Source organism: Podarcis erhardii (assembly GCF_964252035.2).
Source record: "Podarcis erhardii genome assembly, chromosome: 1".
Taxonomy (NCBI): Eukaryota; Metazoa; Chordata; class Lepidosauria; order Squamata; family Lacertidae; genus Podarcis; species Podarcis erhardii.
Window position 1 is genome coordinate 110,696,494 of NC_138497.1, and position 13,986 is coordinate 110,710,479.

General features: G+C 43.0%; 1 protein-coding gene across 4 annotated transcripts in view; it reads right to left on the reverse strand.

The window, feature by feature from the left end:
- Positions 1 to 1,864: 1,864 nt before the first annotated feature.
- The window catches only part of GRB14 (growth factor receptor bound protein 14), a 50,289-nt gene continuing 38,167 nt past the window's right edge, over positions 1,865 to 13,986 (reverse strand). For 3 of the 4 annotated variants that reach the window (XM_081872226.1, XM_081872225.1, XM_081872228.1), the window contains 10 exons: positions 12,365 to 12,439; positions 10,352 to 10,489; positions 9,675 to 9,785; positions 9,351 to 9,446; positions 8,256 to 8,333; positions 6,527 to 6,643; positions 6,361 to 6,430; positions 6,171 to 6,258; positions 5,104 to 5,197; positions 1,865 to 2,296 (listed from right to left, as the gene is read on the reverse strand). In XM_081872226.1, the coding sequence (XP_081728352.1) occupies positions 2,150 to 2,296; positions 5,104 to 5,197; positions 6,171 to 6,258; positions 6,361 to 6,430; positions 6,527 to 6,643; positions 8,256 to 8,333; positions 9,351 to 9,446; positions 9,675 to 9,785; positions 10,352 to 10,489; positions 12,365 to 12,439 (1,014 nt within the window). In that variant the 3' untranslated portion in view covers positions 1,865 to 2,149. The remainder of the gene's footprint in view (positions 2,297 to 5,103; positions 5,198 to 6,170; positions 6,259 to 6,360; positions 6,431 to 6,526; positions 6,644 to 8,255; positions 8,334 to 9,350; positions 9,447 to 9,674; positions 9,786 to 10,351; positions 10,490 to 12,364; positions 12,440 to 13,986) is intronic. The other variant, XM_081872227.1, reaches the window with a different exon arrangement.

Below are 13,986 nucleotides of genomic sequence, written 5' to 3' on the forward strand. Positions count from 1 at the left end.
TCCAAGAACTCCCGTTAAGACTGGTATCCCCCAGAACTATTCTTCTACTCCTAAAAGCTAAGGTGGTGACAGAAAAAAAGATACACAGTTAGAGTTGTAGGTACTGTTAGGTATGTAAGTGTATCTCTCTCTCTTTCTTGCCTCTCTGAAGTATGAATTTCGATGGAATGAACTGAGCCGTCTTCAAAAATTGCTAAACAGTGGAACAATTAGCACCGATCATAGGGAAAGCTTCCCAAGGGGCTCATCTGAGAACCATCATTCTCTCATATATATATATATATGTCATTAACTTTGGAGTCTTGAATAGGATCCCCACCTTCCTAGCATTTCACAGTCTTCCTTTTGATGTCCTGCAACCCTCTGACCCCCTGAAAACTCTCTCAGTTCTGCTTTTATAAAATCTTTCAGGCTCCCCCGCACACACTTAATATATAAAAAAATTAATTATACAAATCATTAGTATTTTTTGAAAAAGGTAATAGAATGGTTCCAAGAACAAGCTTCACAGAGTATCTGCATATTTAATCATCTGCGTTAATAAATATTTAATCGTTCATTGAATTCAGGTTCTGTCTTGAAGCTTAACTTGATAACAAACCTTGCAACTGGTAGAACTAATTGGTACAGAACAAGTGAATAATTTATAGGGAGAAAAAGCGCTGGGTTTTCGGAAGGTGCGCAGAGACCAGGAAGCCACAGCTGTTTCTGGGAGCTGACAGGAAAACAATGGCGCCTTCTACAAATTCCATAGCACGCTGCTGCCCTCCTGAGGCCAACATTTACCATTGGTTCATATGTCTTAAGAAAGGGCTGTAAGGCCGACTACAAAGTCAGATCCATTAAGTTTTAAATATTCATGCATTTCATTAAAGCTATCATAATTGGTCTACCGTACACATTGATTATGCACAGACCATCAAGTGTTTAACCTCTGAAAGCTTGCGTGCGTATTTAAATATATCTGTTATGTCCTGTCTTGGTGGCTTCAGAGAAATCTCCAGCAACAAGGAGTTGAGCTAGGCCAGGGAGGGGGAAAGAGAGGGAATGATAGCGCAGGGCTGAAGGAAAAGAGAGAGTGCCTCCAGATGTTTCAGAAACAAAAAAGAAGTGGGGAATATTGCATTAAGTTTCCCTGATTATAATACCAGTGCTTCTGTCCCATTTGCTAACGTTCTTTTCACGCTGAAGTACTTGTTGTGTTATGGACCTGTGGCTTTTTGAGCAATATACAGTGGTGCCTCGGGTTAAGTACTTAATTCATTCTGGAGGTCCATTCTTAACCTGAAACTGTTCTTAACCTGAAGCACCACTTTAGCTAATGGGGCCTCCTGCTGCTGCCATGCCGCTGGAACACGATTTCTGTTCTCATCCTGAAGCAAAGTTCTTAACCCAAGGTAATATTTCTGGGTTAGCGGGGTGTGTAACCTGAAGCGTATGTAACCTGAAGCGTATGTAAACCTGAGGTACCACTGTACCAGCATGTCACACTATTATTCACACCAGCAGCAGTGGGTGCCCCAACAAAGAACATCATTGGACGACGTCATTACTCCTCACCCTTTCCACAAATGCGTGCTTCTGTTCACCCATGATCTCTCCATGAAAAAAAAAAAAAAGAACTGTGCAACAGTTTACTGCCCAAAATTTTTTCACTTTACTCCCACCATTTACCAAATCTGTTGAAGTTTCAACTGGCAAACTTTGAAACAGAATCCAAAAATACAGTGCAAAAAATGTGCCACATGCCGATTGGTCTCACTGCACCCCACCACCATGTGTGCGTCTTTTTTATGGTTTACAATAATTGTGTAAAAAGGATTTGCCTTAAAATGAGACACACCTTGAAAGGGATAAAGGAAACTAGTGAAAAAGACATTTATTGGCATTTGAAAAATACTCCCTAGGATTGCAGCGTTACAATTTCAGCTTCAGATTCATTTTGTGGAAGATCAACTGTTGATTAGCCAGCTCTAACACGAAAGTACTGGATTTTGTTTTGCTATGGTAAATACAAATCCTTCTTTGCGAGCTGAAATTTACATTCACTGGCTTTTTGTTTACTCCCTTCATTTACAAAACTTCTTTGTCAAGAGGAACATTCAGCCTTTCTATCCTACGAGGCTTTGGTGAGGTGTTAACATTTTGGTTAAAATGCAATTCGGGCACAGTAATGTTTTAACTTGCAAGGTAAGATGCCTTTATTGAGCTGGTAGAACTCCACTAGTTGAATGAGATCAGAAAATCTGGTGTGGCCATCATCCAGCGTATAAAACAGCTTGCCTTCCTCTTCCAACTGCAAGAAGAGGAAACACCACATCAACAATAATTTCCATTGTGCTCTGCCATCCTTATTTCATTCATCCAGCCTCTGCGATGATGGTTAGGTGGATACTCATTTGCCACTAAGAACATCAAGACCAAGTGTAGATTGGGACTTTAGATTCTCCAACACCTAAAGATCAGCTCCCATCATTTTGGAGCCTCATTTTCAGGCTGTGATGTTGGATCTCCATGTTGCAAAAAGTTTGGAGGGGGCATTGCAAAACTGAGTAACGTTTGCCCATTCGGGGGGGGGGCAGGGGGAAGGAAGCACACCCTTGTGTTGCCAAGGCAACAAGAAGATGTGCCCCTCTTTTTCTGTGATGTGCCGTAGCTTCTCAACAAACACTGGGAGCTAATCACTTAAAGGCTGCAGTTCTAAGACAAATAATAAGGAAGGGGATATATATTGCTTTGAAGGTTTTTGCCCATTGTCACTGATTTGCTTCTTCGTTTTTGTGATGTTCTACTGGTTAATATTATTTGCCTTTCTCACCAAGAAGGTAAGCCATAAATCTGAAAACAAAGAGATAGATTTGAATACGCTTTGCTTTAACTCTGGAAGCCCTTGCATATGCCAGGCAGAAGAATGGCACAATGCGGGAAGCTTATCCAGAGATCTGATATTGCTGAAAATATATTAGGAGGGATGAGCAAAGTCTCAAAAGCCACAGGGCAGACTTCCAGCATCCGCAAAATTGGGCCTGCGTTCCTTGGATAGCTCCATTTCGCCCATCCCCATGTCCAACAGGAGCATCGGGCAAAGCAAATGAAGCACATGGGTGTCCTTCCCTTTAAAAATGTTTTCCAGTAGCCCATTCTAGCCTTTCACGGTGCAGAACTCGGCTGCTTAACTATACCTACCATATTTTTTGCCCTATAGGACGCACTGGCCCATAGGACGCACCTAGGTTTTTTTGGGGGGGGGAATAAAGAAAAAAAATTATCCCCCCCCCCAGCCGCGGCTTCAGCACGCCCAATGCTCCGGGCAGCAGGCTGCTATCTCACGGGCTCCCCAGGCTTGCTGATAGCTTCCTGAAGCCTGGAGAGCGAGAGGTGGTGGGGGATGAGTGTTCAGACCCATGGGCCCTCACTTGTGGGGTGCCTCAGGGTTCCGTCCTCTCCCCCATGCTTTTTAACATCTATATGAAGCCGCTGGGAGAGATCATTCAGGGGGTTTGGACTGGGTGTCCATCAATATGCAGATGATACCCAGCTCTACCTCTCTTTCAAATCAGAACCAGTGAAGGCGGTGAAGGTCCTGTGTGAGTGCCTGGAGGCGGTTGGAGGATGGATGGTGGCTAATGGATTGAGGTTGAATCCTGACAAGACAGAAGTACTGTTTTTGGGGGACAGGGGGCGGGCTGGTGTGGAGGACTCCCTGGTCCTGAATAGGGTAACTGTGCCCCTGAAGGACCAGGTGCGCAGCCTGGGAGTCATTTTGGACTCACAGCTGTCCATGGAGGCGCAGGTCAATTCTGTATCCAGGGCAGCTGTCTACCAACTCCACCTGGTACGCAGGCTGAGACCCTACCTGCCCGCGGACTGTCTCGCCAGAGTGGTGCATGCTCTAGTTATCTCCCGCTTAGACTACTGCAATGCGCTCTACGTGGGGCTACCTTTGAAGGTGACTCGGAAACTACAACTAATCCAGAATGCGGCAACTAGACTGGTGACTGGGGGCGGCCGCCGAGACCACATAACACCGGTCTTGAAAGACCTACATTGGCTCCCAGTACGTTTCCGAGCACAATTCAAAGTGCTGGTGTTGACCTTTAAAGCCCTAAACGGCCTCGGCCCAGTATACCTGAAGGAGCGTCTCCACCCCCATCGTTCTGCCCGGACGCTGAGGTCCAGCGCCAAGGGCCTTCTGGCGGTTCCCTCATTACGAGAAGCAAAGCTACAGGGAACCAGGCAGAGGGCCTTCTCGGTAGTGGCACCCGCCCTGTGGAACGCCCTCCCATCAGATGTCAAAGCGATAAATAACTACCTGACATTCAGAAGACATCTTAAGGCAGCCCTGTTCAGGGAAGTTTTTAATCTGTGATATTTTAGTGTATTTCTGGTTTTTATGGAAGCCGCCCAGAGTGGCTGGGGAAACCCAGCCAGATGGGCGGGGTACAAATAATAAATTATTATTATTATTATTATTATTATTATTATTATTATTATTACTAACGCTGCCCCGTTTTCTGATAAAATATAAGGAAGTTGTCCTTGCCTTTTGACTCTCAACAGATTCTACCAAGTCCTAGGACACTCAAAACATATGGGGAGAAAAATAAAACTAGAACGACAGGCCTATAATCTGAAAGAGAGCATATATACAATACATTCATATTCTCTCTCTCTCTCTCTCTGTCTCTCTCTCTCTCTCTCACACACACACACACACACACACACAAATCTTACAAGGAAACTCACAAATCTTACAAGGAAAATACTGCATTAATTAATTAATTAAAATGTGCAAAACACCGTAATTTAAAACTAGATAACACTCAAAATAATGTGTGTTTGTGTACATACATACGCACACTCGCATTTGGATTTAAGAAAATGCAGAGACTATCGTAAGGAGTTCCATTAGAATTCCATTTTCATGTGTGAGAGGTTTTAATTCTCAAACCATCACTATTTCACAGAAAACTGTAGGCAGCATGTTTTAGCCATTAGAAACAGAATGAATTACCAAGAGGCATGCCACCGTTTTGGCAGTAATATAAAAACCATTGAAGAAAAAATTTACTACCGGTCCACAAACTTGCTGGCTATACTTACGGGTACAATTTGAAAGTGCTTTATTTTCAATCCATGGCTCAGTGACAGCACAAAGGTTTTGGGGTTACTCTGGCTATCCCGTACCAAGAAAACACTAGGAGGTGAAGGAAAAGAAACAAGTATCAAGCACTTTGAAAATCTGGCAGCAGTGAGTTGCTGTTAAAGTTTTGTAGCTTTCCTAATAAGCATCAAAGTTTAGGGGCAGAAATAAGTACTTGTTCATGGCAAAGAGACATTATTTTACCTACTTAAGTGGCAAATCTGTGACAGCAATAAATAAATGCATTTTCAGCCTCTCTTAAGATCACTGTATTTCAGCACTCCATCTAGTGGCCAAAGAATGAAACCCGAACCAAACATTCACCTGTTATCCAAGATCGATGTGTTATCTCAGCAACTTTGTGGTCCCAATTCCACTGTTTGCCAAGCAAGATAATGGGAACGCAGAGGCAGGGCCAAACATGTCAAGAGAGGCTCAGTGGTTCTGTTAGGGTGGGTTGCTATTCTAGGCTGCATCAACAGAAGTATAGAGTCCTGATCAAGGACACTAAATTTAGGAAACCACAAAATACAGTTGTACCTTGGATCTCAAATGCCTTGGCTCCCGAACAAATCGGCTCCTGAGCAATCGAAACCCGGATGTGAGTGTGCTGGTTTTCAAACAATTTTCGGAAGCTGAACATCCGGAACGGCTTCCGATTGGCTGCAGGAGCTTCCTGCAGCCAATCGGAAGCCACAATTTGATTTCCAAACATTTTGGAAGTCAAACGGAGACTTCTGGAATGGATTACATTCGACTTCCAAGGTACGATTGTATCCAGAAAGGTCGTGACATCCAAGCTGGTGCCACAAACTCTCTCACCAAATTTAGGACCACCTGTACATTCTTTCAAGGCAGCCACTAGCGTATCATCTGCCTGTTATGTCTGATTTCGTTTTATCATTGCGACCCATGGGAACAATTTGACTACTCAAGCAGTTAACAGTTAGTCCAGTTTTAATATTATTATTATAATAATAATAATAATAATAATAATAATAATAATAATAATAGTTGGAACTCTTACCCATCTACCAGTCCTTGTCGCAAAATTAGTTGGTGCGCCTCATCTCTAGAGATCTTATGGTGAAACCACGGTTGTGAACTGTGTATGGCTGAAGCATCAGGAAGAAAGGGGAGGGAAAGTTCTTACTAGGATCATTTTTGTGTATGACGATAGTGTTGCATTCCATGAGACCTTCTGGAATGGTACATACCTATATTCGATGACACATTCTGCAGAGTATTGGGACTACTGTGAGCACCAAGTCGCAGACACCCTTTTTTCTACATGGGAAGAAAGAAAGAAAATTGTAAATATTTCAGAAGAAAGAAAGAAAAAAACCAACAGAAAAAAAACATTGTAATGAACTTTTTTTCTACCCGCCATGCTAATCCTTCTTCCACTGCAACTGAAAGGGCTTCTGTGGGGTTTTCAATCACTCTGGATTTATGTCCTGTGAAGTCCATGGCCACTAGAGAATTCTCTGAAACACTTCTCTGCAAAAAGGAAAAGGAAAAAAAATCCATTTAAAAACAGCATTTGGCTTCTCCCTGAACCACTCTCAGAGCAATAATAATCTTTGCATCTATTGATTAGCCAATTGGAAACTATATTAAGAATAAGGCAAAAGTGTTCTGTATATATATTGCAATAAATATGTCCTGAGGGATTATCCAGCTATCAGGATCAGAAAAAAAGATATTTCATATATATAAGAGGGTTTACACTCTGCTCTCTGCTTATTCGACACCATAACAATTCTACTCGTACATCTACGGGGAGGATTTTACGGTAGTTAATATAAAAATGGGCAAGATAACTTTCTGACAGCCCCTGCAACAGTGGGAAGCAAAAGAAGAAATAAACGCCTATCTGAGGAGGACCACCTATTTAAATGGTATTAGGATGATGGCAAAAGTGGTAAAAAGAATTATCTACGTCCGGCAGCTAAGTGGTCTTGCCCTATCTCTTGCTGGAACGTGATGGATTCTAAGAGCTTATTCTGAGCCCTGTAACTAAGTGAATAGAGAGATGGTCCACAGAGGGCACAGGTGGGCAACACATGAGCTAGATGTAGCTCTCGGTCACTCTAGGTCCCATCACTTCAGGTGGGGTATCATCAGCCAGCTGGCACCACTGATTTCGGCACAGGGAGAGTAGCCTTTTGTCCACTGGGAAACATTAAACATCTCACCCGACAACAGCAGTGCTCCCCATACAGTGGTACCTCGGGTTAAGAACTTAATTCGTTCTGGAGGTCTGTTCTTAACCTGAAACTGTTCTTAACCTGAAGCACCACTTTAGCTAATGGGGCCTCCCGCTGCCACCGCCGCTGCGCGATTTCTGTTCTCATCCTGAAGCAAAGTTAATAATAATACCTGAGGAATTATTTCTGGGTTAGTGGAGTCTGTAACCTGACGCGTCTGTAACCTGAAGCGTCTGTAACCCGAGGTACCACTGTATAGCCAAAATCACTGCAGACAACTATCTTGGTGGCATCAGGAGCACTGTGAGGCAGGTTAAACACTGTATCTGTGTGCAAGAGGTGGGAAAGTTTGTGTGTGCGTGTTTATACGTGTGTGTGAGGTTTTGTGTGTGTTTTTTGTGTGTGTTTGTATGTGTGTGTGTGACTGTACCCCCCTTTACCCACCACTACATGTGGGCCTTGGCCCCCCCCAAAGCTTGTCTAGCTCAGAGATATAGGAACTGTCCCCCCCCCCTTTTGTTGAGCTTGCATTGCACTCTATATAGAAGCAACCCAAATACTTCTTTCCAGCAGCTGCTAAGATACAGGCACATATCAAAATGGACGAAAGCATCTCACTGAGGTTCATCCATAGGATCCTGTGCATGGTTCATGTAAGGGGAGCAGGGAGCTACGGTTAGTTTTAACATCTTTGACAGAAACACTATGAATTAAAATAGTATGAACTAAATAAATCTTTGCAGGTAATGGGATGCCCTGAGATCAAATTACAGCATAATGTAATACTCTTGCAATACTATGGACAACCTGGTGGATAACTGGGGCAGGATGGGGGCTGGGAGAAAGCAGCAGGCCAGGTTTTGTGGATCGGTATTGCTTCATATGAGCTGAGAAGTACTTACCACAGGTGTGCTCAGAGAAATGCACCCACTTCTACCTTGATAGGGGTGCATGTAATTCTGGTAAAGCTGCATCCCATACTACAAAGAAGAAGGATAAGAGCTATTACAGTCTTGTGGATTTCAAGATCAACAATCAGAAAGTACTCACTGGTGAATTGTGCCAACCACAAAGTGGGTAATTTCCATCACACTTTGCCTCTCCCCACAATCTGTCCACCCCCTTTAAAAATAAAAAGAAGCTTTGAAGTAGTTAGTAGGTAGCTACTTTTCTGTTTCCAAGATAAGGATGCTGACACTCCTTTGCAGGGAGTTTTAAAAAATATTTAAGAACAGAAAAGCTGACCAAACTGTCTACCTACGCCAGCATTCTCCTCCAACAGTAGCCAGCCATATAGGTTTGGTTCCTTTCCCCCCCTTCCTGGAACATTCACCATTTCCTACGCAACCCATGGAAATTTCCCCTGGGGATTGGGGGACTGTTTAGCATGGCATGTGATATAATTTCTAAACTTCCCTCTTAATATTACTGTAAAATTGACCTGTATTGGCAAGTAAGCCTGAGTGACTGCAATCCTAAAATTATTTCCTAGGGAGCAAGCCCCACTGAAGTTAGAGGGTCTTACTTTCAAGACCTTTTATTCATAATAACCATTACTAAACATTTTATTTGTCGTGTCTATATGCTTTAATTATTAAAGGATAACTAAGACTCATACACAACCACAAAAGGGGGCGGAATAACAATTTTCCAGCTAATAAGGTATAAGAACCGCTAAGGTTACTCTGTTTAACTTAGAGAAGTTTTTATTTTACTGTCTATTCACATGGGTTGTCACTGTTTAGCCTGCTGTCTTAGTTTATAGGCTTGATCATTTTCTATTTTCATTGTTTATTACTACACTGTCGGCTGCCCTGGAAACATAAAATTTATGATGGCAAGTGTGGGGTATAAAAGTATGTATGTAAAAACAGAAAACACAGAGCTTAAGGAGACTGAAAATACCATTTTTACCCAGAGGCTGTAAAAGAGGAATGAGGCATTTTGTATACAGAAATAACTGGCGAAGACAATTAATAGGAGAAGAGGCCATTTACCTTAAGCAACCGAATTGCTGTCACCCAGCAGGTCCTATTTTGTTCACTTTCTGCATAAAGTTGTTTCAGGTCTCTGGCTCCTCCTGCTTTCTGAGGCTAGAAGGCCACAGCATATTGTTTTAACATTAATTCATATCTTGAAGGCAATACCTGTTGAAATAAAGGCCACTAATTCTCCCATTTCATAATCAAAATTTCATTTAAAAAAATTAATTTAATTTCAATATTATTTTTCCTGGTGCCAATTTTTAACAGAAGTAAAAATCCTCCCCCTCCCCACAAATAAATATGTTTTATTTATTATCAAAACGGTTAGGCATTTACCTTAAAGCAGAACCCATAGCTGACTGGCACTCCAGATATCTTTTTGCCTGTCAAAGACACATATATGTCACTACTGCTGAATTCACTGAAAAGCTGCAGGTGCCTTGGCTCCTAAAAGGAAGAGCAATATAAAACTATTACGGACATCTTAAATTGTTTACACCAAAAGGGTGTAAAGTATATAATTCCCCAAGTCAGCATCTAAATGATAAAAGAAAGGTGTTTCAATGTAAGGTGCAACAACTTACTTTACTGAAGTGAAGAAATTTCGATCAACACCCATTTATTATTATCCCTTGTGAATTTATTAGTCACTTTCTTTTGCCAATGGCAACTCAAAGCAACTTACAGCCTTAAAACCAGAGTAATGCCTATGCCAGCCTTGGCCAACTAAGTGCCCTACAGTTGTTTAGCAGCCTATTTAAAAGAGACATGCTAAAAATTCACTTTGCGAGTTAACTCTGCAAGTTATAAAAACCACTTTCATTTATTCAAATATTAACAAACAAAACCTCCATGCTTGCCTGCACCATAAATGTCTTCTTCTCTTTTCAGCATCAACAAAACCTGAGGGAGGGGGAGCTTGGCTTTTTCAACAGGACGTAAGGAGGACAAAATTATCCCTTACTGTGGAGAGAATATGATGCATACTGAGCTCTACCATTTGCCAACCTTACCTTTGACGTCCCCTTAGTGGAAAAATACAGACCCGATCTTCGCAGCAAAAAGTACATCCTTTTCCAGGTTTTTTTCCCTTGCTCTTTAGCATGTAAATAACTGTGAATTTCAGGATATGTACTGGAACTTAAAAACATCTGAAAGGGAAAAAAATACCATTTTGAATCCCACAGGAACAGACCTTTATCCAGCTACTCCTTCCTGTGCATATTTGGGAGCTCTGGAATTGCTTCGGACTGCGCCGACAGGCGAGGAGTGTGAGTTCTCAGAAGCCTGTGGGAATTCAGCTGCTAATCTGACTGAAACGGAACACATAATTTGGTTTCCTATATTGCTAAGCTTTTTGCTAAAGGACCTCAGAGCTTCCACACACTCTGAAAACACTTTGCACGCTGCTAATGTTACTAAGGATATGGTAAAGGTAAAGGTATAGGGACCCCTGACCATTAGACTCTGGGGTTGTGGCGCTCATCTCGCTTTATTGGCCGAGGGAGCCGGCGTACACCTTCCAGGTCATGTGGCCAGCATGACTAAGGTCCTGCTTGTGGACTTCTCAGAGGCTTCTTGTTGGCCACTGTGAGAATTCGATGCTGGACTACCTGGGCCTCTGTTTTGATCCTGCAGAGCAGGGCTTTTGCTATTGTTATTATTTTACTTGTTTTACTGAGCTCTACCATTTGCCAACCTTACCTTTGATATCCCCTTTGTGGAAAAACGCAGACCCGAACTTCACAGCAAAAAGTACAGTGGTATCTTGGTTCCCAAATCAGCTCCTGAATGCCGAAAACCCGGAAGTGAGTGTTGTGGTTTGTGGACGTTTTTCGGAAGCCGAATGTCCAATGTGGCTTCCACTTGAGTGCAAAGTTACTGCAGCCAATTGGAAGCTGTGCCTTGGTTTTTGAACAGTTTTGGAAGTCGAACGGACTCCCGGAATGGATTAAGTTCGAAAACCAAGGTACCACTGTACATCTTTTTCAAGAGCCCCCCGCCCCCGTTCTTTAGCATGTAAATAACTGATGCTAACAGAAGTAATAACTTTTTTAAAAAAAAATATTTTCTAAGGAACCAAGTCTGTATGCATCTCATAACCTGTTTCACAACTCCTGTCTGGGAGCCCACCTGTGAGAACAATCAGATTGCCAGGCACATGGAACAGGATATCTTATTCAAATGACTTCTAGTGGTGAAATAATGTGAAAACTATTCAGTGGAGGCTGGTCCGTTAAGACTGAATGTTGCATTGCCCCACCAACCTCAGCCTGCCCACACCTGCCTGCCTCCTTACTTAGACCAGTCATGAGGGTGGTACTACCCAGTGGCATAGCGTGGGTTACCAGTGCCCGGGGCTGCTCAGAGGGGAGTGGGAGGGAAATGGATGGAGTACGCATGCACGTTCAACTGTCTAATGGCATCCATGTCATCCAAGAAGAGATTGCAGCCACAGAGATAAGGAAAGAGTCGTTCCATTGTCTGAATAGGTCACTTTCTGGTTCACATGGAGAAGCCATTTTCAACAGAGCCCAGCGATGCAAGCATGCAACTCTATTGAGGTAGCACTGGGTGTTGAAATCTTGCACGCCCTAACAGCCCTTGTGCCCCCACACACGATGCCACCGGTACTACATGTCAGCTCCCCCCTCCTCCTTAGTTTCAGTCTTGCCCCTTATAGCAGGAAAGAGGATGAGGAGAAAGTTAGAATTAGTTGGCTCTGCCTGTCATGGGCTAAGATACCATTCACTGATGGTCATCCAGATTTCTGTCTTAACATTTCTAATGAGCACCAGCCATCACTGGCTATCCTTAAACCAGAACTCCCCGTAGAACAGAATGTGAGGGTGAAGAGGGAGGTTTGTTTTATAAAGCACTTAAATTTGGGGAACAGGTAGGGACCATGCCATTCTTAACAGTGCTGGGCCATGCCAGCCCTATTGTTCTGTCAAACAAAGGCAATGCTTGACATTTTCAGACACACTCAGCTGAGCGGTCCCATTTTTAAAACATCAACATCTCACCTGCAGTATTTGTGTGTGGCTCATGGCTCCATTGATCTCATTTGAGAGGGATATCAGGTGTGCAGGGAAGAAAGTCTGTTAAAGAAAAAACAAAAGTACTAGAAGGGTTCAGGAAACATTCACAGATGCACACCACATTTAGTTAGAAGGCCTAGATTTCATTTCCTTTATACCCTGTTTATGAGCCCTCTTGTAAAATAAGAACAACAGTAGTTGCCCTTGCCTGAAAACAAGGCCTTACAGCATCTGCTTATACCCTGAAGAACCAAAGCTCAGTGGGAGATCACATGCTTTGAATGCGGAAAGACCCAGGTTCCATTCCTGGCAGGTCCAGTTAAAAGGATCAAATAGAGAGAGTTGCCTGGGCTCTGAACCAGTGGTTACCACCAGAGTAGACAAAACTGGGCTACACTTTATATTTGAGTTTCTTCAGTAACGTTTTTATCTGGGTTGTTTTATTTGATATTTTAATGTGTTCTAAACTGCTCTGAGATTTTAAATCTATAAAGTGCTATAGAAATGAAATGAATGATAATAGTGATAGCTAGAGAAATAATCTGACTAAAGGCAACACCCGGTGTTCTTAATGCTTTACTCCCGATAATAAACAGAGGGTCTTCCACGGCATTCAGAACATCAAGAGGATTAGTACTTGGGTGGATTTGTTGAGCCATATGTAATCAGGGTTTTCTTCTCAAAGAGATATCTAAAGCTGCCACATTCAGGTAGAATGTACAGGTGTCTCTCCACTTATGCTTGCAACCATGTTTATGCGTGGCGCCAGGAAATAATTTAACAAATCAATTTAAACTGGAAAAAAAGGCGCAAAACGGACTGAAAAGAGTGGGGAAACGGCAGAAATGGCACAAAAAGAGCGGGAAAACAGTTAGCAATCCCAGGAACCTTTGCAACACCTTCAAGGGTTTCCAGAGGTTTAAGGGGTGTTTACAGGCTTCTTAAGAGTGTGTTCCCCACAATACACAATTTCAAATATATATGCAGTACCTGGGAATGCAGCCCCCACGTAAGTGGGGAGATGTGTGAATATGGGGGTGGGACAACATTCATGTGGCCACCCAGGCAGTGGCGTGGGCTACTACTAATGGGAACAGCTTTGCAGAACTATTTGCAAGTCTGCTATACTCTGTTTGAGCAGCAGCAGCAGTAAGTAAGATAAAGAATCTCAACAGAGCCCAAACTCCCTGCCACTTCTTCCACTTATTCTAATAATGCTGTGTTGCCTTGTTAGGTATTTGGCAGAAACTTGTTTCATCTGACCCTCAGAGCCTAGAATTATATCCATGTTATCAGGGTGTGGGTGTATGTGTGTATGCAGTGGTACAGTTACTTACATTTCTTGGCAATATTCCGGTTTTAGCTGGGTGCCATAACTGATGACTAGCCACCCTAAATATTAAGGATTAGTACAGTGGTGCCCCGCAAGACGAACGCCTCGCAAGACGGAAAACCCGCTAGACGAAAGGGTTTTCCGTTTTGGAGGCGCTTCGCAAGACGAATTTCCCTATGGGCTTGCTTCGCAAGATGACAGCCCATAGGGAAATCTCCGGGACAGTGGGGAAGCGCAGCTCGTCTTCCCCGCTGTCCTCGGACCTCCTCCGAAG